Consider the following 22,104-nt stretch of genomic DNA (forward strand, 5'->3'; position numbering starts at 1 on the left):
ATGTAGAAATTACAATCAGGAAGCTAATTAAGTACAATGATCCTACCCCAAAACACAGTTTCAGTGGAGTTGCCAAAAGAGTAAAGTCCAGTTGAACGAAATGTGCACTTACTGGTATCCTCTACCTTTACATACCACACACATCTCCTGTTCCAGAGGCTGCCACTTCAAGGTTTTAACTTAAAAGATAAATATGAAATCTTACAAGCACAAAGAACAGAAAAAGAAACACAAATAAGAATTTCTGTCTTGATTCCTCAAACATCAGGAATGACTGGGGGTGGAAAATCCCCATAAAAGTAAGAGAAATGGTCCCATGGCTGTCAGTGCATGTATGGAGCAAGTCGAGAAATCTGTGGCTGTAGGAGGAAACTATAGCCGGGCAGGTGATCTGCAAAGTCTGACAGCGGCAAAAATCACTACAAGGGACGCAAGACTGGAAGCTGATAAATCATTTTTTTAAAAGGTAGATTGCTTTAAAAGAGCAAGGTTAATGGCTTAAGTTGAAACTAATCAGTAAATTAAGTGATTTGTTTTAGGGACTGTCAAGTATAGATATTTCATGCATTTATTATGAGATAAAATGGATAGAAAGGCTTTTTATAAAGGGGAAAGAGGTGCTCCAATTCAGCTCAGCTACTGATCTTCCCTTGGAGAATTTAATGTTCCATGAAAGGGTGGCTGTAACAACAGTGGGCACCTGTGACCCATGCGCTTTCTAGACCACGTGATAATTATTCACAAATTCCGTCCTTTGGAATTGCCCTGATTTTGGTGATGGTTCTAAACATTTGAACAAGCTTGACACTCAAGTGTCTGAGGATATTCACATATTCAGTTTTAAAAAACTCTTTGTACATAAGGAGGACCAAATCTTTGTTTTCCTCGCTATAAATGAAATTTGCTCCGTGATGTGGCATAATCTTTAAAAATTCATTTCCATAATTTACTGACTTCTACCTAGACAGCTTTATAATTAATCTTTTTTTTTTTTCCATTTTTTCCACAATTGCAGACGAGTTCGATCTGGCAGTGGTATATCGGTCATCAGCTCAACAGCAGTAGATCAGAGGTTACCAGAGGAACCAGTTTTAGAAGATGAACAACAACAACTAGAAAAGAAATTACCTGGTAAGGCAGTCTTTATATTTGAGTTACATCATTATAGAGATTTTCTACCTCTGAGGCCAAGATGGAGGTAAAAATAAATTTAGCTTCTGACATCCTTGCTGCGTTCCTGTAACTGACCTTAATCCAAACGGAGACTCTTGTAATATGGTTTTGGATTTGAATATATGTAGAGAAATAAGAACATTATGTACTTTGCTAATGTGCCCTTGTTCTAACTTTTAAATTGAAGTCTGATTATTCACCACTAAAAAAATTTTATAAATGTTATTTGTAAAACACTCAAACTTAATAAACCTTTCTGGTGTTTGCTCAATACCAGCAATGCAGAAATAGAATGTGAAACTGTCTACTGTTACTTTCTCATGTTGTTATAAGAGATCAAGAAATTCCTAATGACCGGAAGTTATTTGAAATTTAATATGACCTTATTTTTAAAAATCCTCATTTACAATAATAAATGCATCACATTATTAAAATATTCTAAGGTGGCTATGAGCTTTAACAGTGAGATGATAATTGATACTCAGAAGCAAATGAAATTTATTATGGAGTCTCTTTATATTAAATACTTTGTCAATGTCATGTAGCTGTGTTTGAAGTGCTCATTGGTTAATTTACCTGCTCAGGACCCTAATTCTCTCAGTTTTCTCTTTAAACTAAATTAGTTTTTGTTCACTGATAAATTTCTCACTGAAAATGGTTTTGAGGTGCCTGGGTGGCTCAGTTTGTTGAGAGTCTGACTCTTGGTTTCGGCTCAGGTCGTCATCTCATGGTTCATGGGATTCAACCTCACTTGGGTTCCACACTCAGCGAGGAGTCTGCTTGAGGTCCTCGCCCTCTGCCCTTCCCCCTGCTTGTGTGCATGCTGTCTTTCCCTCTCCAAAAAAAAAAAAAAACATAAATCTTTAAAAAAAAAAAAGTTCTTTGTGCAAAGCTATGTGTTGAGTACAGTGAGGAATTTTAATGTTAAAAATGTGGTCTATGCCCTTTGGAAGGTTATAATATAACTGTGGATTTAGGGCATCCATATAAACAATCATTAGAGTGGTATGTAAGTGCAATAAATCTCTGAAGACAATATTACAGATGCACAGCAGAGCTTATGTATGTCCGTTGGCATAGACTGGAAAGACATGAGGTATGGATCTCTGTGGAGGTCACAGTTGTTTTGAGACTGAAGATGAATAGGGTCATTACAAGCAGAAAGAAAGAACATTTCAGGACAATAGTAATGGGAATAAAATCTCAAAGGCAAATAAGGACAGGAATCCTTCAGATTTGGGATTGTCTTTTCCTGTTGGTGATAGCCATTCATTTAGAGTTGTGAACAGATTTTTGTTCATTTATTCTTTACTAACCACTTAGTATTTACCTCCTCTGTAGCAGAAATAGAGCCAGATATTGGAATAAACTGTGTAGAGACTTTTCGATTATTTTTTAATTGAGGTAAAATTCACATAATAGGAAATTGATCATTAAAAAATATACAAATCAGTGGCTGTCTTAGCTTAGGTAGCCATAAGAGAAAACAGCAGTCTGGGTGGCTTAAATAGTAGAGGTAAATTTCTCACAGCTTTGGAGGCCAGGAAGGCTGAGATTAGGATGCCATCCAGATCTGTTCCTGGTGAGGCTCTTTTTCTGGCACATAGCTGGCAGTCTTCTTTTTAGGTCCTCATATCACTTTTCCTTGATGTGTGCACAGGGGAAGAGAGAAATAGAGATATTTCTCTCCTCTTCTTATGAGGCCATTAATCTCCTCATGTGCCCCCCCCCCTAAGGACTTTGTCTTAATCCTAATTAAATAGCATCATACCGGGGCTTAGGCTTCAATGTAGGAATTTTGGGGGTTATTCAGTCCATAACAATGGTATTTAGTATACTCGCAGTATTATGCAACCATCAGCCCTGTCTAGTTCTGAGATGTTTTCATTACCCCAAAAGAAAACTTGATAACCAGTCATTGCTAATCCCCCTCCCCTCATCCCTGGCAGCCACTGATCTGCTCTCTGCCTCTATGGTTTTACCTATTCAGGATTTTTCATTCGGGGTATTATACAGTGAATGACCTTATTTGTCTGACTTCTTTCACTTAGCTTGGTTTTTCTGAGATTCATCCACACTGTTGCATGTGTCATTACTTCATTCCTTTGTATGGGTGAGGGGACTTCCAGTTTTCAGGGGGCAGAGTGAAATGGATGCTGCCTCCTCGTAATTACTAAAGGGGCAAGAAGAACAAGAAAACCGAAATACACATGCCATGTTTGATCTCTAATCCATAACTGTAATGTGTGAGAAACATCTCTCTAAAGCAGTGAAGGCCAAACAGAAATGTGGTAAGAAGCCAAGAAAGGATGCTTACAGCGACACATCTCAAGACAAAGTGTAAAGTGACAGTTCCTGAAATAAAGAACAATGGGAATGTCATGCTTCTCTTGTTTGGGGTTGGTTCCAAGTAGCAGCATATAACACAAAATCAATTAGACACTGCTGAAAACATAAGGGAATTTTATTTTATTTTTTATTTTATTTTATTTTATTTTATTTTATATTTATTTATTTATGTAAGTATGAATGAATGACAGTGCATGCACGAGGGGGTTGGTGAAGAGGGAGAGGGAAAGAGACTTAAGCAGACTCCACGCTGAGTGTGAAGTCCAATGTGGGGCTCAACCCCATGACCCTGAGATCACGACCTGAGCCGAAATCAAGAGTTGAATGCTCAACTGACTGAGTGGCCCAGGTAGCCTGGGATTTTTTTTTTTCTTTTTTTAAAGGGAAAATAAAATAGTTGTAAATAGAATGTTAGCAAGTATTAGAAAAAGAAATGATTGGCCTGGGGAATAATGCTAAAATTCATCATTGATGTTCTCAAAGAAGGAAACTGAGTAATGGATTAGAAAAAATTGTTTACTGAATCGGAATGTGATTCATAGTGAGTACTTCACAGTTTGTTCTTCATTATGAAACTCAGGATACTCACCTTCCTACCTCTGCTTTCAGAATTTGTCTTATTTGTTAAAATAGAAGGCACGTCAGCAGAGTTATCAGCTAAGAGGAGAGAGGTAGGGATGGAGAGATTCATGGTACAGGAAAGAGGGCGTCAGTGGGTCAATCAAGGTGATTGAGAAGGAGAACTGTAAAGTAACAGGAAAGGAAAAGAGGTTGGTATAATGCAGAACTGCTGTTCTAGAAAGATTATAAGTCTGTGGGGGGGAGAATATGTTAGCAAAGAATTTAGGGTTTTCTGAAATTGAGGTAAAATTGGGATGTAGTATTAGTTTCAGGTGTACAACATAATCAATATTTGCATACACTGCAAATGTATGGAGGGTTCTCTTTCTTCCACAACCTCTCCAACACTTGTTTTCTTGTCTTTGATAATAGTCATTCTGACAGGTGTGAGATGACATCTCATTGTGGTTTGGATTTGCATTTACCTGATGATGAGTGATGCTGAGTATCTCTTCATGTGCCTATTGGCCATCTGGATGCTTCTTTGCAAAAATGTCTATTCAGATCCTCTGCCTATTTATTTACATTTTAAAAACTTATATAGGTAGTCTCTCATTCAGTGTGGGGCTTGAACTCATGACCCCGAGATCAAGAGTCACATGCTCCTCTAAGCCAGCCGAGCACCCCAACCTCTGCCCATTTTTTAATCAGATTTTTTTTGTTGAGTTGTAGGAGTTTTTTAAAATGTATTTTGGGTGTTAGCCCATTATCAGATACATGATTTGCACGTATCTTCTCCTGTTCAAAAGGTTGCCTTTTTATTTTGTTGATGGTTTCCTTCACTGTGCAGAAACTTTGCGGTTTGATAGAGTCCCACGTGTTTGTTTTTACTTTAAATGTTACTACTCCCTTGGAGTCAGTTCCAAAAAGCAGTGTTCCCTGAGCACTGTCAGTGAGCTTTCTGCCTATGTTTTCTTCTACAAGTTTTGTGGTTTAGGTCTAACATTCAACTCTTTAATCTGTTTTGAGCTCATTTTTTTGTCTGGTGTGAGAAGAAAGTGGTCCAGTGTCATTGTTTTGCATGTGGCGGTTGTCTAGCACCACTTACTGCAAAGACTTTTCTTTTCCTATTGTATATTCTTGGCTTATTTGTTGTAAATTAATTGACCATTTAATTGTGGGTTTGTTTCTGGGCTCTCTGTTCCGTTCCATTGATCTGTGTCTGTTTTTATGCCAATAATACTGTTTCAATTACTGTAGCTTTGCAGTATAGTTTGAAGTCAGGGAGCATGATAGCTCTGAGTTTGTTCTTCTTTCTCTCAAGACTGCTTTGACTATTTGTGGTCTTTTGTGGTTCCATATACTTTTGAAAATTATTTAAGTTCTATGAAAAATGCCATTGGAATTTTGATAGGAATAGCATTGAATTTAGAGCTTGCTTGTTTAATAATATTAATTCTTCCAATCCAATTCTGATCCTGGAATACTTTTTCATTTAATTATGTCTTCAGGGATCCCTGGGTGGCGCAGCGGTTTGGCGCCTGCCTTTGGCCCAGGGCACGATCCTGGAGACCCAGGATCGAATCCCACGTCGGGCTCCTGGTGCATGGAGCCTGCTTCTCCCTCTGCCTGTGTCTCTGCCTCTCTCTCTCTCTCTCTGTGACTATCATAAGTAAATTAAAAAAAAATAATAATAATTATGTCTTCAGTTTCTTCCATCAGTGTCTTATAATTTTCAGTGTGCAGGTCTGGGTTAAATTTATTCCTAGGTATTCTTTTTTATGCCATTGTGTAAAGGGGACTGTTTTCTTAATTTCTCCTTCTGGTAATTCATTATGAGTATATAGAAATGCAACCAATTTCATATTTTGATTTTGTGTCCTGCAGCTTTACTGAATTAAGTTATTGGTTCTAAAAGTTTTTTTGTATCAAGAAATTAAAGTTTTTTGGTGACATAGTGCTTATTCCTAAGGGCCCAGGCAGGACAAAAGCTTCAGTTCAGGTTTGTTTTTACTACAAATTTCAAATGTGCCATTGAATGAATTTTTCCTTAGAAAATAGTATGTTGAAAATCCTGACTTTTCAAAGTTTTTCTGCTTCTTGTTCTAAAGTAACCTTTGAAGATAAGAAGCGTGAGAATTTTGAACGTGGCAATCTGGAACTCGAGAAACGGAGACAAGCGCTCTTGGAGCAGCAGCGCAAAGAGCAAGAGCGCCTGGCACAGCTTGAACGTGCAGAGCAAGAACGGAAAGAGCGGGAGCGCCAGGAGCAAGAGCGCAAAAGGCAACTGGAGTTGGAGAAACAACTGGAAAAGCAACGGGAGCTAGAACGTCAGAGAGAGGAGGAGAGGAGGAAAGAAATTGAGAGACGAGAGGTAAACAGCTGTAGAGACAGGCCCACAATTAGCGTGTGTGCTCTGGTCTCCTTCTTAATTATTCAAGTAATATTAATATATTAATATGGTCTTTTTTTGCTGTAGTTCAGTAGTTTGAATATATTCACAAAATTGTGGGACCATAACCACTGTCTAATTCCAGAGCATTTTCCTCACCCCAAAAAGAAATTTTTTTAAAAATTTTATTTATTTATTCATGAGAGGCAGAGACATAGGCAGAGGGAGAAGTAGGCTCCCTGCGGGGAGCTTGATGCGGGACTCAACCTGAGCCACACGCAGACGTTCAGCCACTGAACCACCCAAGCATCCCCCAAGAAGAAATTTCTTACCCATAAAACAGTTACTCTCTATCCCCCTCTTCTCCTGCCCTCAAAGCCACTCATTTACTTTCCACCTGTGTAGGTTTGCCTGTCTTGCGGACATTTCATATAAATGGAATCATGTAATATATGACCTTTTGTGTCTGATTTCCACTTAGCATATTCCCAAGTCCTAAGGTATAGCATGAATCATTACCTTATTCCTTTTTATGACCGAATAATATTTTATTACACAGATGTTCCAAATTATATTTATCCATTTATGAGCTTATGGACGTTTGAGTTGTTTTCTCCTTTTTTGAACGATTATGAATCTTTTTTTTTATTATGAATACTGTTGCTAAGAACATTCACGCTCCAGCTTTTGATAACATAGTTTTGTAACAAACCACTGATATCAGTTAAGAATTTTTCAGAGTTTTTTTTCTGCATTTATATATGTATATAGAAATATAAAAGGTCATATAGTGGAGAGATTGGGGGTTTGGTGCAATTTTTTTTTAACCCTTGTAATAGTATCATACTAATTACATTGTTCTATGCCTCTTTTTTCCACTTAAAAAAAAATATGTTCGCTATATTTGATGGAAGGCTTCATAAATTTGGTGTCATACCTGGAGAGGGGCTAAGCTAATCTTTTACCTGAATTTCCAGTTCTAGCATTTTGCTGCAGATGCACTGCCATTATTCTTTTGTGTGAATGAAATATATTTTCCATATGGAAGATTTTTCTTTATAAAAACACAATACTTTGGTTTCATTTACTGTTATTGCCTCAGAAAACTTAGAACAGTAAGCCTCCTTTAATTCAGGCAAATGCATAGATACTAACAGGGTTTTAACTTCCAGAATGGATAGCCAAAAGACAGACCACCTACCCTTAATGTTTTTTGTTTGTTTGTTTTGTTTAAAGACACTTTAGAGTATTTATTCAGAATTACTTAATAGTCATTCACCATAAGCTACACATTGGTACTTCCTAGAGTACTGGTGAATAGGTACTCCACCTTTTCCTTCTAGGCCCAAAGGGTAGTTGGAGGACCAGTACATACGAAGCAGTTACAATAGAGTGCTAGATGGCTCTGGACATGTACTTTACCCAGCAGCCATCAGTCAGCTTTCAAAAGAGCAGACATTGCTACAGAAATTATGGAAGCTTATGTGGTGTTTAAAAAAAAAAATGATTGGGGGGGTTGGGGAAGCAACAAACTTTTAAAACTTGAGATAAGTAATTTCTCATTTGATAGAAGGTGTTTTTAGCTGGGGGTACTTTTTGCTTTTGGTTTTTATCCTGGGGTTTTGGTATACTTTACTGGATTAAAGATATTTTTCTTGGTCTTTACGAGTCAATAAATAAGAAAGAACAGGATTTTTTTGTTTTGTTCTTTGTTTTTTTATTTTAGTCACATCAAGCATTCTTGAAGGCATAAACAATCGAATTCTAATGATGAAATGAATCCTTCCTGGTCTCACCTAACTAAATAGCTTTTCTCAATATTCTTTTTTTTCCCCATAGAAGAAACACTAGATTTGTGTAAATTTTGTTTTACTATTTTGTAATAGAAGCTTTTGTAGCATGTACCATTTTATCTCTAAAAGTAAGGCCTTACTAGATGTTATGTTTATTAGGAGACATATAATGTAAGGACTAAAATGTTAGTCAGTTGTCTGTTTGCCAATGCCACAGGCTGCAAAGAGAGAACTTGAAAGACAGCGGCAACTGGAATGGGAACGAAATCGAAGACAAGAGCTACTCAATCAGAGAAACAAAGAACAAGAAGACATAGTTGTACTGAAAGCAAAGAAGAAGACTCTGGAATTTGAATTAGAAGCTCTTGTGAGTGATGTTTGATTATGCTCTGGGAATATGGTTGACCTTTGAACAACACAGGGGGATCATGGGCACAGATCCCCTGTAGTCAAAACTCTTAACTTTTGACTCCCCTCAAACATAACTACTAGTAGTGTGCTATGGACCAGTTACTTAACACATATGTTATATGTATCATCTACTGTATTTTTAAAGTAAAGGAAGTTAGAGGAAAGAACATGTTAAGAAACTGATAAAGAAAAGTAGACACATTTACAGGACTGTACGGTTATTTCTTGAAAAAATCCACATGTAAGTGGACCCATGCAATTCTAACTCGTGTTGTTCAAGGGTCAGTTGTCTTCTAACACTGAACCATTAGAAATGGTAATAATAATAATAGTAATTATTTTTCATTTGTTAAAGAATGATAAAAAGCATCAACTAGAAGGAAAACTTCAAGATATCAGGTGTCGATTGACCACCCAACGGCAAGAAATTGAGAGTACAAACAAATCCAGAGAGTTGAGAATTGCTGAAATCACCCATCTACAGCAACAATTACAGGTGAGAAAATACATTCCTTGATTGCTCTTAGGCTTACCTGCTTTTCCTCCAATTCATTCCACTCGTTTATCCCTACGAGTGTCCAGCATTTACATATACATGGAAACTAATAAAATTCTGGCTAGATTGATGGAGAGGAGGAGGAGGGAAAAGGAGAAAGAGCGGGGAAAAGTTGAAGAGGGAGAGAAGATGCAAATTCCCATTATAAGAAATGTAAGAACTGACATCACTACAGATACTGTAGACTTGCAAAAAATTAAGGGAGTATTGTAAACAACTTGATACAAATAAATCTGACAACTTAGATGAAATGAAAAAATTCACTGAAAGATACAAATCATCAGACTCAAGAAGAAACAGAAAATCTGAATAATACTTGTATATCTGTTAAATACATTTTGCAGTTAAAAGTCCTACCACAAAAAAGCCTCCAGGCCCAGATGGCTTCACTGATGAATGAAAAATTTAAGGAAATAGTGCCATTTCAACACAAACATTTTTAGAAAATAGAGGAGGAAGGAATACTAACTAATTTCTTATTTATTACCCTGATACCAAAACTAGGTAAGAACATTACAAGAAAACTATAAGCCAGTATCTTTTAAGAATTTAAATTAAAAAATAATAATAGCATATTGAATCAAGTAAAATATTTTTGCAAATGGTAAAACACCATGACCAAGTATGGCTTATTTGAGGAATAAAAGGTCGGCTTAACATTCAAATTTCAACCAACATAAATCACCATACAAACAAGACAGAGAAAAAACTAACACATCTCGGTACATGCAAGGAAAAAAAAAAATTATGACCCACTTCACCCATTCATGATGTAAAAAATAGTTTTTCATTTCTGATGTAACATTTTAAGATATATATTTCCTTTTTTTTTTTTTAAGAGTTTATTTATTTATCCATGAGAAACACAGGGAGAGGCAGGGTCACAGGCAGAGGGAGAAACAGGCTCCATGCAAGGAGCCCAATGTGGGACTTGATCCCGGACCCTAGAATCACGCTCTGAGCCAAAGGCAGATGCTCAAACTCTGAGCCACCCAGGCGTCCCAAGATACAAAATTCCTTCTAAGCATTGTCATATAGCCATATTACAGAGATTTTTAATGTCTTTTCATATCCATTCAGTTCAAAATCTTTTTTTATTTTCATGGTCATTTCTTCTTTGATGGGTTATTTAGAATTATGCTATTAGTTTCCAAATATTTTGATTGTTTTCCAGATAACTTAATGATTTCTGATGTATGTTATGAGCTGTGAGCATACTCTGTATGATTTCAATTCTTCTTAATCTTTTTAAGTTTACTGAGACTTGTTTTATGGCTTAGCATATGATCTGTGTTGGTGAATATTTTATGTGCATTTGTAAAGAATATATACTCTGTTGTAGTTGGGTGGGATGTTCCATAGACGTCAATTACAGCAAATTGATTCATCGTGTTTTTTGTGTTTTCTACATCTTTACTGATTTTGTGACCTCTTCAGCTGCAGCGAGAGGAGTGTTGATAGCTCTATCATTGTAAATTTTTCCTCTTTCCTTCCAGTTCTCTCAGTTATTGTTTCATGTACTTTGAAGACCTAATCAATTTGAGATACTAGGATATGATATATAATGTAAATAGTATCAGATGTTCACTGCTAGAAATTGTTTAAACATATTAAAAAGTACATGTACCTTTTAAAAGTATATTTTTCTATATGATAACTTTTTTTTATATGTCTCTCATTAACTATGAGAAGTTTCATAAAATACTCTCTTGGAAAATGTAGGAATGAGGCCACATGTTTATTTATTATCTCACTGAATGCTCTGTGACCAAACACATTTTTATTATTTAAGATTGACACTTAGTGTGTTCATTTATTGGTGATAAAATACAAATCAGGGTCCCTGAAAAAATAGTAAAGTGAAAAATAATAAATGATTTGAGGAGGGGCTGGTATATCATAGGCTATGAGATATTGATTCCTCTTCTTTACTGTTATTAGCAAATATTTGCTATGCAGATGAGTCAGGTGGCCCTTCATATTTGTTTATGACTTTTTTAGGAATTTAGGTTGGCATTTAAAAGTGATGTTTATATAAATAAAACAGTCTCAGTATATGGACTAGGCTTTTTCTGGATGTGTCATTGTCTTGGTTCAAGAAAGAAACTTTGGAATTGGGTAAGGGGCCTTTCCTTAATTTAGGGAGGAGAATAGGAGAAGCTCAGTTGTCTGGGCCTTCTTGGGGAAACAACCTGAACTGTATATTCTGTTTTGTCAACTAAGGCATTTTTATTTTCTCAAACCAAAAATCAATGTATAGGGTTTTTTTCAAGTTTTTATTGAAATTCCACTTTGTTAACATACAATGCTTATTAGTTTCAGATGTAAGATTTAATGATTCATTGCTTACATATAACACCCAATGCTCATCACAAGTGACCTCCTTAATGAGATTTTTTTTTAAACCAAGTTAAAAATGAAAGTCAAATATTTGTTACTCTGTGCTGGAAAGGTTGTCATTTTACTGAAACCTATAGAAACTATATAGGGTAATCTCAGCCGAACTTGTAAGCAAATAGTGCTTTGAGAGGTCATCCATGAAAACTCCAAATAGCCTTTTACAGTGTGCAGGTTAGTTTTCTTCTTATATCAGTTAAGAAATAGTTGGTTCAGGACTTTGGTGTACCTGTTTACAATTGTACATCCATCCTTGGTGTTAGAAAAACATATATGGCAGCCAAGATCCTATTGTTAGAAATCTCTTCTTGATTTCTATCTTTCGGTGTATGGTAGACCTCAGTTCAGTGTTGAGAATTGTAATTCAGGTTACAAAGTTCAGAGTAGTTCCTATTCAAACTATGGAGTCATTTTCCACTAACAGGGTCACTGCATTTACATTTGATCTCAGTGCAAAGAAGAGATCATTGCTTTTCATTTTCTCTGCTGAATTGTACTTAAAGTACATTTCTAAAGCTTATAAATAGGCAGTAAGTCAACAAAAATTTACAAAACCTCAAGAGAGCTATAACTGTCTTAACTTTATTTCAGTGAAAAGCATTTGGCAAATAGTTAATTGCTTGGCAAGAGCTGCCCTGACTGGTGATTAAATGCAGTTTCTATATAGGATTTGGGGTGAGATTAGATGCGTCTTTGAGGGATGAGAATACTGACTTACGTTTGCCCGGATGTGGAACGTAGACATGCTCGTTTTCCCTGTCAGTTCATTGTTGTTTTCCTTCCTCTCTCCTAGGAAGCCCAGCAAATGCTTGGAAGACTTATTCCAGAAAAGCAGATACTCAATGACCAATTAAAACAAGTTCAACAGAACAGTTTGCACAGTACGTGTTTTCTTTTTAAAGTTGGTCTTTTCCTTTTCTATTGGCAAGAATTTCCTTCGGTGAAATGAGAAGATTACATTTTTCTTCACTGCCCGTTTGCCTCTCTTATCTTGCAATGTTTTTCTAAAATAGGAGATTCACTGCTTACACTCAAAAGAGCATTAGAAGCAAAAGAACTAGCTCGGCAGCAGCTACGAGATCAACTGGATGAAGTTGAGAAAGAAACCAGATCAAAACTACAGGAGATTGATATTTTCAATAATCAGCTGAAGGTAACTGTTCTGTGTGTCCCTACATATATGTCCTACCCTTGTAACTTTCCTAACTGGCCAGATGATTAGTTGATACTTAATTCCAGGAAGAAAAATTTATGATGCTGGTTTGTCAGCCTTCTTGCAAGCCTTAATACTACAGGTGAATATTATACAATCTATATTGCATTTTTCTCTTTAACATCTAAGGATGAGTTTGGTATCTGTAAATTAAAGCTGAGTGAGCAGCCCCCCACATGACGTCTGTCTTTAACCCAAATTACATTTTTATACATCTCCATCCTTTCATCTGTTGATAACTAATCAAGTTGAAGTCCAAAAGCTAGGCCTTTTGTTCTTCGAAGACTACCAAAAAAGGATTTTTTCTTTTTTAAAACTAAGAATTTTTCTGCCACTTCTTATCTTCAAGATTGTCCTCAAATGCACATCTTTATTTTGTTACCTCATATTTTTAAATTGTATAGTTTAATGCAGTAATTGCTTGTGTCTCTGTGGCAAAAGTGGTGTACGGTTTTGTCACATATACATGGTAAAATTCAGGAATATGCCAAAGCTCTTAGGGAATGTAAAAGTGCTTATGATAGCCTCCTTTGGGTTTGGTGCCTTTGATTTAACTTCACAACTTTATCATCATAAGACCGTTAACTCTTACTAAAAAGCCAGAGCGTAAGCAGTTTATTTCCTACTATGAGCATGTACTGTAGATTTAAGTGAATATTGGAGTTGTTAATCAGTTATGTTCTTATAAGAAATGGACTTCATACTTTAAATACTCATTTTCTTTTCCCATCTCAAAAATCCTTTATACTTAACTCTAGCTAATTTTGCTTTTGGCACTGGAAAAAGGAAAACTCCCTTAATATTAAAAATAGGAAAAAATTAGAAACCACATTCATGATTTTTAGTTGGCATTTGAATTGAGATTCGAGGCCAAACTGTTCAGACATCTGAGTTCGAGGTATTTTTGCTTTTTTTTTTTTCTTAGAGTGATAGGTAATGAACTTTTCTCAGTTATACAATGCCATGCAAGTGCTCCTAGGGGACATATTATTGGAGCTAACTTAGTGTTTTTCTTTGCTTTCATTCATATACAGTGTGTGTGTGGGGGGGGTATTATATGTACATCCCATATTTGTACATGTATGATTATATGTGAAGTACTGAAAGTAGAGCTGTGAGTTCTCTGTCTCTACAATAAACACAATAAAAGCGCTCACTTTAACTCTCACTGTGACTTATCACTCTTTCAAGCAAAAAGAATATGATTAACAGTACATTTTAAGAGTCTCTTGGGGGGGGAAAAAAGAGTCTCTTGGAGCACACAGTGTTAAAATATTTGGGTCTCTTCTGAACCCAGACAGTCATCCAGATTTCTGCCTTAATCTGAAGATTCCTTTTTCTTGCACTTTGACTCCCGAAAACAAAGTTCATATATTAGAGGATGACACTGCAGTGGGTGATTTTTCCCAAATGTCTGGCCTATTTATGGATTGTTTTGGCCTATTGGAGTGCTGTTGCCATTGCCAAACAGAACACCCTGCAGGGAGGTGGCGTGAGTCCCTTATTGTGTGTCATTGACCGATGCTGCCTTGAGTGTTAGTGACACAACGTCAGCCCTTCCTTTTACTTTATTCCTTTTCCCAAATACACTTATTTGTAAATAAGAACCTGGCTTTCTGTCTTCATTTTTATTTTGGTTTTCCATTATTAACTTTAAATTTAATGTAGAGAGTAAAGAATTACAAGGCAGTAGAGCTTTATTGTATAAACAACTGATTTGGAGGCCTTAACAAATACATTGTATTGCCTTATAGTTATTATTTCTAATATTCCTCTCTTACCTAGTGAAAACAAAACAGAAACGGTTAAATTGAAGCATCAAAAGATTTATAATTTGATCGAGACAACTCTAGAGGCAGATTTAAGATTTCGTCTCTTGAGTGTCTCCTGCCTACTTTTCTTTGGTGTGGTTGTGTTGGAAAATAGGGAGCATTTCTCCCCTGAATTTAGAGCACGTGTTCATTAGTAACTATAATTCTTGTATGATGACATAGACCAGGAGAGCCAGCATTCTGACCCCTGGGGTTTCTTCAGTGCCTCTCTTGGTACAACAGTGCCTTTACAGCATTCACACTAATGATGCAAAGATTACTTCTGCCTTGCTGGGAGTGAAACCTTGGCGATTGTCCAGTCATTTCACACGTCTTATCTGATGGTGTGAACTCACTATATCCAAAATCTCCCCCTCCCAGAAGGAAACCAGCTGGAGAATATAGAAGAAAAAGGACTTAGCAGTTTTGTTTTATATTCATGTAGATTGTTCCCCTAGAGAAAGAGTGTAATTCACTCATTATCAACTAGTAGGATAACACTGGAGAAGTACCTTATGGCATGCAGAATTTTAAAATTAGTTGACCAGGAAATTAAACCTGTATTCAATGGCTAGCTCCACAAATGAGGATTCCATTTAACAAAAAAACAGTCTCCATTGGAAGCTTTGATACACAACTACTTGCAATAAGTTACTCACTTCCTTTGATGCAAAGTCAAAGTCATGTCTTGTCCCTTACTTAGAAGGTCCCATAAGGAATCCTAGCACCCTGCTTTAGCTCAGTTTCTGGAGTATAAGACTGTGATCAGAATGGCTTAAATGTATTTATTTTCTTGAACGTAGAAGAGTTTAGAGAGTAGGTACATCTTATCATTTTTTCCTTTTTTTTTTTTTTTTTTAAAGGCGTACCATCTGATTTAGTCCTTTCTAACATGTAGCTTGTTCAGATTCATTCTTCTTTTAGGAGTCTCTCCTTTTTCTTCACTTCAGGAAGAATTACATTCTGCTTCCTGACACAAGACCTGTTAACCAATGATGGAAATTCTCCAGTCATTAATTAAAGAGGAAAAAATAATTACTTTTGCAGTCAGGTTAACAGGTGTATGTTTCATAAAGATAGCAACATTTTGAAAACATAAAGTATATTTACAATCACAGTCGTGTTTTAAACAGCTCCAGATTCAGGGATATAAGATGTAAGGTCTCTGGAGTTTATCTGATCTCATAGAAATTGAGGGCTCATTCTTTCCTTTCACACAATGCTTTTTCCAGGTATTTTAATAGATATTTATATATTCCCAAAATAATCCCTGGACATAACCATCTTTTGAATTTATCACCGTAAGCCAAGAATTACTTGAGAAAAGCAGCAGAGGAATCTCAATGCAGCAAATATACTTTGCTTTGCTAAGGCGGTAGGAAAGGACTTGGGGGCGGTAGTGGGGGTTAGAAATAGTAGCACACTGAGATACTGACTCTCTTGTGCTAGAAATGCCCTGGTTAGCTGCCTTTATATTTATGTTGCCTTTTATGTGAACAGTGAATTGCAGCTTTTTCATGATCAAAAGAAGTATTTGACCAGTGATTTATCCATGAATAATTGATTTTTTCTGTAATTATTGCTAACGAGAATTAGTACTTCTAAAAGTAGTTTTAATTCAGTGAATCACATTTGTTTACCAGACTTCTCTGCTTTTCAAATGTATTCTGTATGCAGGTATTTTTTCATACTAAGAAATCAGTAGTCCTCTCATATTCATTTTCTAGAAACATCAATTTAACATTATTTTCTGTGACTTTTCCTTTTTACTTCATTTTACATGAAAATCAAGAACTTGTAACATTTTTTGAAGAAGGTATGTGCCTAAAGGGCACATAGAGACATTCCGATCGTTGTTTTTCTTACATATAGTACTTTACCTATAGATATAAAATTATGGTTCTAGCAAGTGTCAAATAACATTACTGATAGAGACTTTTCAAATAGAAGACTTCTTGCCTTCGGCAATGTTAATAGTTACTGTACCAGTTTTCTTTGGCACTGACAGCCTAATACTCCATATTTTTACATCTTAACTGTGATACAGAGCAGCAACATGATGTATAGCTTAATAGTTTTCAAGGCTTCAGGTGTGTGCCAAATGAGAGAATCCAACATTCAGAGAGGCTAGACGTTGTATTTTATGTTGAAAAGTTTGAGTCCTTGATAGTTCCTGTCTAGTCATTGTGTACTGGACAAGTCCTAATGTGAATGGTGTTTCATTGGAGCATTTCTTTCTTCTAGTCAGTGGCAATGGAGGAGGCAGTGTTGCATTGCCAGGCAGTTCTCCTGGGCTGCGTCATCCACTTAGAGTCTTTTCTAAAGGTCTCCATGTCATACTCAGGCAATGCACATCCTTCTCAGATTAAGAATGATGAACCTTCTCCAGCTCTGTTATAGTTCCCCCACATGGATGAGTGCTCAGTGTCTAAGAGAGAGCTTACCACGAAGGGGTAAGCCTTCTTTGTCAAAGTCAATGAATAGTTATTGTAAATCATGGAGTATGAGTGAATCTTTGCTCTTGACAAATTGTGTGTGTGGTGGTGAAAGCTCTGAACGACCAGCTGGGTAAGTTACTGTGTGTACTGTAGTCTTATCTTTCTAGCAAGTCCTTTAGGTCATTGAATTTGCCACTTGACTACAAAATGTTGAAAGACAAAACTCAGCCATGATTTGGGTCTTTGTGCATATTTCCATCCTATGGGAGACAGTATTATAGTCAGTAATACTATTCTGAAAGTGGAGAGTATTTTATTTCTTAGCAAAATTGAGGGGTTAGGACTAATTGAGAATTCAGAATTGTATTTTTTAAATATTCTTGGGAAATCAGGCTTCTTACATTAGACACAAGAGGCTGTTAGAGATATAAATTCTGCCTGTATGATACCTGTCTTAAAAATTGCTCCTAAGAACTGAATTGATGTTGAAATGAGAATGCCAGTTAGAGTAAATAAGGCTTTTGGCTTAAACTAAGGCTTTTATGCTCTTGGTTTCAAACACTTGCTTTCATGGCAGGCTCATTCATTATGAAGGCAGTGAAAAGCAAAATGTTTAGCAACCAGGGGAAAAAAGAAAAGAGCTGGCGAATGAGCTGCAGAACAGAATGAGAAGTCAGGAAAAAAGGGCATGTGAGGGGAAACAATGAGGGAAACCCAGAAAGAGGAGATACAGAGACAGCAAGAGAAATCAGTGTAAACTCAAATAAAATAACAGCAGTTCTTTCTCATATTAGTAGAATAATGTTTGGCTATTTCATGGTTCGCTCCCTGATTTTGTTCATGATTAAATTTTCCTTTTACCTATGTGATCCTTTTCAAAAGACTTGCTCAGCACAGAAGTAATAAAACTCTCATTCAGTGTACTTGTGATTGTGGGAACTTTATGTAGATTCCTTGAATATAGTAAAATAATTAGGGACGTCTGGGTGGCTCAGCGGTTTGAGCATCATCTGCCTTTGACTCAGGGTGTGATCCAGGGTCCTGGGATCAAGTTCCTCGGGGAGCCTGATTTCTCCCTCTGCCTAGTCTCTGCCTCTTTCTCTGTGTTTCTCATGAATAAATAAAAAAAATCTTAAAAAAAAAAAAAAAGAAAGAAAGAAAAAGAATTTGAGCATGCCCAAGACTCAAAATAATTAACAGATGTTGTATATACCAGACTCTAGGCTGCACCCATAGGCTTGGTTGGTTGGTTGAAGCATTTTTTTAGAGTGTGGGCTTTTCTTTTGAGGTTTAAAAAACATATATTTAACAAAAGGTGATTTGGGAAAGGGAAAAAGGCAGAATTCAATATTTTGAAAAAACATTTTCTTTTTTTATTCTCTTGTTTAGCCAGAGCCTTTGACCATTTTATCCTTTAGAATAACCTGCATTGAAAATAATGAGATATTGATTTATAAAATAAAGCTGAGACATTTTGGGGAAACTCAGATTTTTAGGACAAAATGGAGTCTGTTTTCTCTTCTTGGTAACAGCAGGGTAAATACCAGAGCCTCTTGGGAGGTGTGGGTGAATTTCTTAAATAGCTCTTCCTACAGAGAGGACAGGATTTTCAAGCTCTTCTCCCCTCTCTGTCCACCTGTCTCCTCACCAGTTCACACACATACACACACACACACACACACACAAACACGCCCCAATACATTCCTCGTTGGCTCTCCTGTAGCACTTATGTTAGATGGACTGCCAATTGTGCCATGGGCAACTGGAATTCCTATTTGGTTGAATAATGATTTCAGATTTAGAATAATATTTAAATGTGTTTTTAAACATTAATATACCCCTCCTCAGAATTTAAATAACCCAATCAATATTTTTTTTTGTATTCCACCCATTATAACGCATTAAGAGTGAATACATTTTATAATTTTGTGATGAATGGAATATCAGTTTACTTTGATTTGGGTACAGTTTCAATGTTTTGAAATACTTTTCAGGATTTTTCATGTAGGTACAAGTTCCTCTGTCCTCACTGGGCTTGTTGATTGGCATTCTTTAATGGCTTTGTCTGTTTCACATCCATTTAATTGGGATATTTTAAAACTGTATCTTAAGAACTCAAAAGGCTTTTTAAAAATTTGATATTGTGTGCTACATAATACCCCTGGGTTAGAAATAAAGTGACATATTTATATAAGCACTTCTGCTTTTGACTTTGTAGGTTGAGGCAAAACAAACACTTGAAATTTTTGATACTGGCATCTAGATCAATTGCCTAGGTCCATTTCATATTAATAGAATGAAGATTATTATAAACCTAAGAAATGTATCCTAAACAGCTTTATTTTGATTTAAAATGCTGAGTTCATGAATTTTAAGTAATTAGGGTGTATTTGTTTTGTCTCACATTTCCAAGAGATAGCCTGAGGCAAAAGCGAGAAGCCCTGATCCTTCAAAAAAATTAAATGACTGAATTAGCAGTAAATTTCCATTAACTACCAGCCTTTCCAGGGCCCCTATTGCTAGTTAATTTTTTGTTTCTTCAGAAGCATTTATGTAAAGTAATGTTTGTTTATGAAAAGGAGTCCCAGTTCAGCTGGATATGTCTCTGTATTTCAGTTACTATCACTTTACATAATACATCTATTTTTGAGTGTCCTTAAGTCCAAATAAAGGAGAAAGAGTCACAGTTTTTAAGTCAAGTGATTCTGTGCCCCTTGCATAGCAATAGAACAACTGTCATTAGTAAATTTGAAAGTGAGCCATGTTTCTCAGGGCAAAAAAAGTTGAATCTTCTGGAGTATTCAATTCGTTCAGCATATTGCTTTTGAAATACTTTGGCTGTTTGCCATAGGATGTCCAAAGTTGTTTTATAGTACAAATATCTTAATTCTTTAGGGGAAATAAGGGATGTTTCCCCCTGAGCTGAAGGAAGAATGTTAAAAACAAGCTTATTTTCATTTATCTTTGCTAATACATGGCACAATCTTTATTTGCCAGTTATCTTCTTATTGTAATTCATAATCTGTGTTTGATCAAAGACCCTTTTCAGAATCCAGTAAAAACTCTGAGCCTTCTTTGCTAGACAAATGCCCATATAGCTCAGTTTGCATACTATCTCATAGTATTTCCAGATCCAAAACTTATTGCTAGACCCTGGTGAGGAAACTTTGTTACATCCTAGAATTCTATAGATATTATTATATATTGGTGTATATATAATATATTATGTAGATATTATGTACTATATATGTATGCATATATAATATGTATATTATATACTATTATCTATATTCTATAGATATCTTTAGAATTCTATAGATATTATTGGTGACATATTATTGGTATCATTTTAATTTATATACACTACACATTCTATAGTTCTCTTTTTCTTATATATTTGTAACACAAAGCTAAAACTTCTTCAATGCATGTTTAATTATTTCTTCTTTATTAAGAAAGGTATTTATGCTCTATTAGGAGATAATATCAAATTACCGTGCACTATACCTATGTAAAACATCTCAGATCATTGAGTAGAACTCACAGAAGAAAAATCAACAAAGTTGTATATTCAATACCTTATTGCTAGATAAATATTAAGCCTATAAAAATGTGACTACAGGGTTATTGATTATAGAAAAAAATAATTTTAGTAAGAGCCACAAGTGAGATAATGAATTTTGGTTGTCAGTAATTTCTTTTTTTGTTCTATTTTTATCTTAGTTATGATAGAGAAATGACTGTGACAGGAATAGAGCATGCAGGGTCACTTGGATGAGGTTGGCCACCAACTCATGTCGTGAAGCTTTACATAGCTACTTCTCCCAATGGTTCTGTCATTTCCCAAAAAAAAATAATAATAATTTAATGACATCAGCTTTCCTTGTCACCTTAGAAATTTTTCCCTGAAGCAATTAAAAGGGTACTTTTAAATAGCCGTGATTGCACTTGAGTTTCTTAAACAACGCTGAAAAGGAATGACTGAGCAGTTCAGCTGCCTGCCCCCTATAGAAAGATACTCTGCTCTCCACAGGGCTCTTGTCATGCTTGGAAAGACAAGTTGTTGACTCATCTTTAGTACACATTCCTTCATTCTGTAGATTGCCTATCTAGAAGTTCAACTTTCAAGAAAAAGTTATCAAGCTTAGGAATCATGAATTTTCTGCTCTATCTTGGTTCATGCCATCTTAAATTCCTAAGTCCAAGAAGAGAGAGGAAGACCTGGAATGTTTGCCTATTTGTAGCATCTTGATTTTCTTACAATTGTGTACTCAAAAGTGTTTGGATTGGATGAAGGAAATGGTAGAAACACTTTGCAGTCCACAAATTTAGATCATGAGATGCCAGGGCTTTCCGTTACCTTATTTGACATCTGTTATTTTATTGCTCCTGCAAGTTCCAGTTCCTTGGAGGCACTTGAAGCTGCAACTTATTTATACAGTTCAGTGATGGGTTTAGCCTGCCCTCTCATGCTACTGTACTCAAAAATAAATGTGTTTTTAGAATTTTAAAATATCTTCCTTCATGTAGGTTTGATAAATTTTTAAAAAATTGTTTTTTAAAACTGTCTTATTAGCATGATTTTTTTCTATGGATTCTTTATTTTTATAAAGATTTTATTTGAGAGAGAGAGAAGAGAGAGAGGCAGACTCCACACAACCCCCCCCCCCGCCCCAGCCCCACCCTACTGAACAGGGAGCCAGGACCCTGGGATCATGACCCAAGCCAAACCCAGAAGCTTAACTGACTGAGCCACGCAGGCACCCCTCTATAGATTCTTTAAATTCACTACCTATTGCCTTTTATTTTATTGGGCCTCCCAAAACATTACTAGCTTTACTCCTATCTGTCTTGACTTTGTATCTGGTAATTATCGGTCTGTAAGTTAACATTCAATCACTAGAACCCAGTATAGAAAGGAAATGTACATTGTAATTCTTTGGTAAAACAAAAAACCATTTTTCATGGGTGCATTGGTGCATCATGGGCAGCAGTCATTCTAACTGGCAG

The 22,104-nt window shown here is 35.9% G+C and overlaps 1 protein-coding gene across 4 annotated transcripts in view; it reads left to right on the forward strand.

Annotated features, from left to right (window-relative positions):
- Nucleotides 1-22,104, forward strand: part of ITSN1 (intersectin 1) — a 211,205-nt gene that overhangs the window by 103,129 nt on the left and 85,972 nt on the right. For all 4 annotated transcript variants that reach the window (XM_055313423.1, XM_055313420.1, XM_055313422.1 and 1 more), the window contains exons 11-16: nt 1,016-1,131; nt 6,195-6,457; nt 8,486-8,635; nt 9,035-9,175; nt 12,426-12,513; nt 12,646-12,785. In XM_055313423.1, the coding sequence (XP_055169398.1) occupies nt 1,016-1,131; nt 6,195-6,457; nt 8,486-8,635; nt 9,035-9,175; nt 12,426-12,513; nt 12,646-12,785 (898 nt within the window). The remainder of the gene's footprint in view (nt 1-1,015; nt 1,132-6,194; nt 6,458-8,485; nt 8,636-9,034; nt 9,176-12,425; nt 12,514-12,645; nt 12,786-22,104) is intronic.

The sequence above is a fragment of the Nyctereutes procyonoides genome, unplaced genomic scaffold (genome assembly GCF_905146905.1).
Source record: "Nyctereutes procyonoides isolate TBG_1078 unplaced genomic scaffold, NYPRO_anot_genome, whole genome shotgun sequence".
NCBI lineage: Eukaryota > Metazoa > Chordata > Mammalia > Carnivora > Canidae > Nyctereutes > Nyctereutes procyonoides.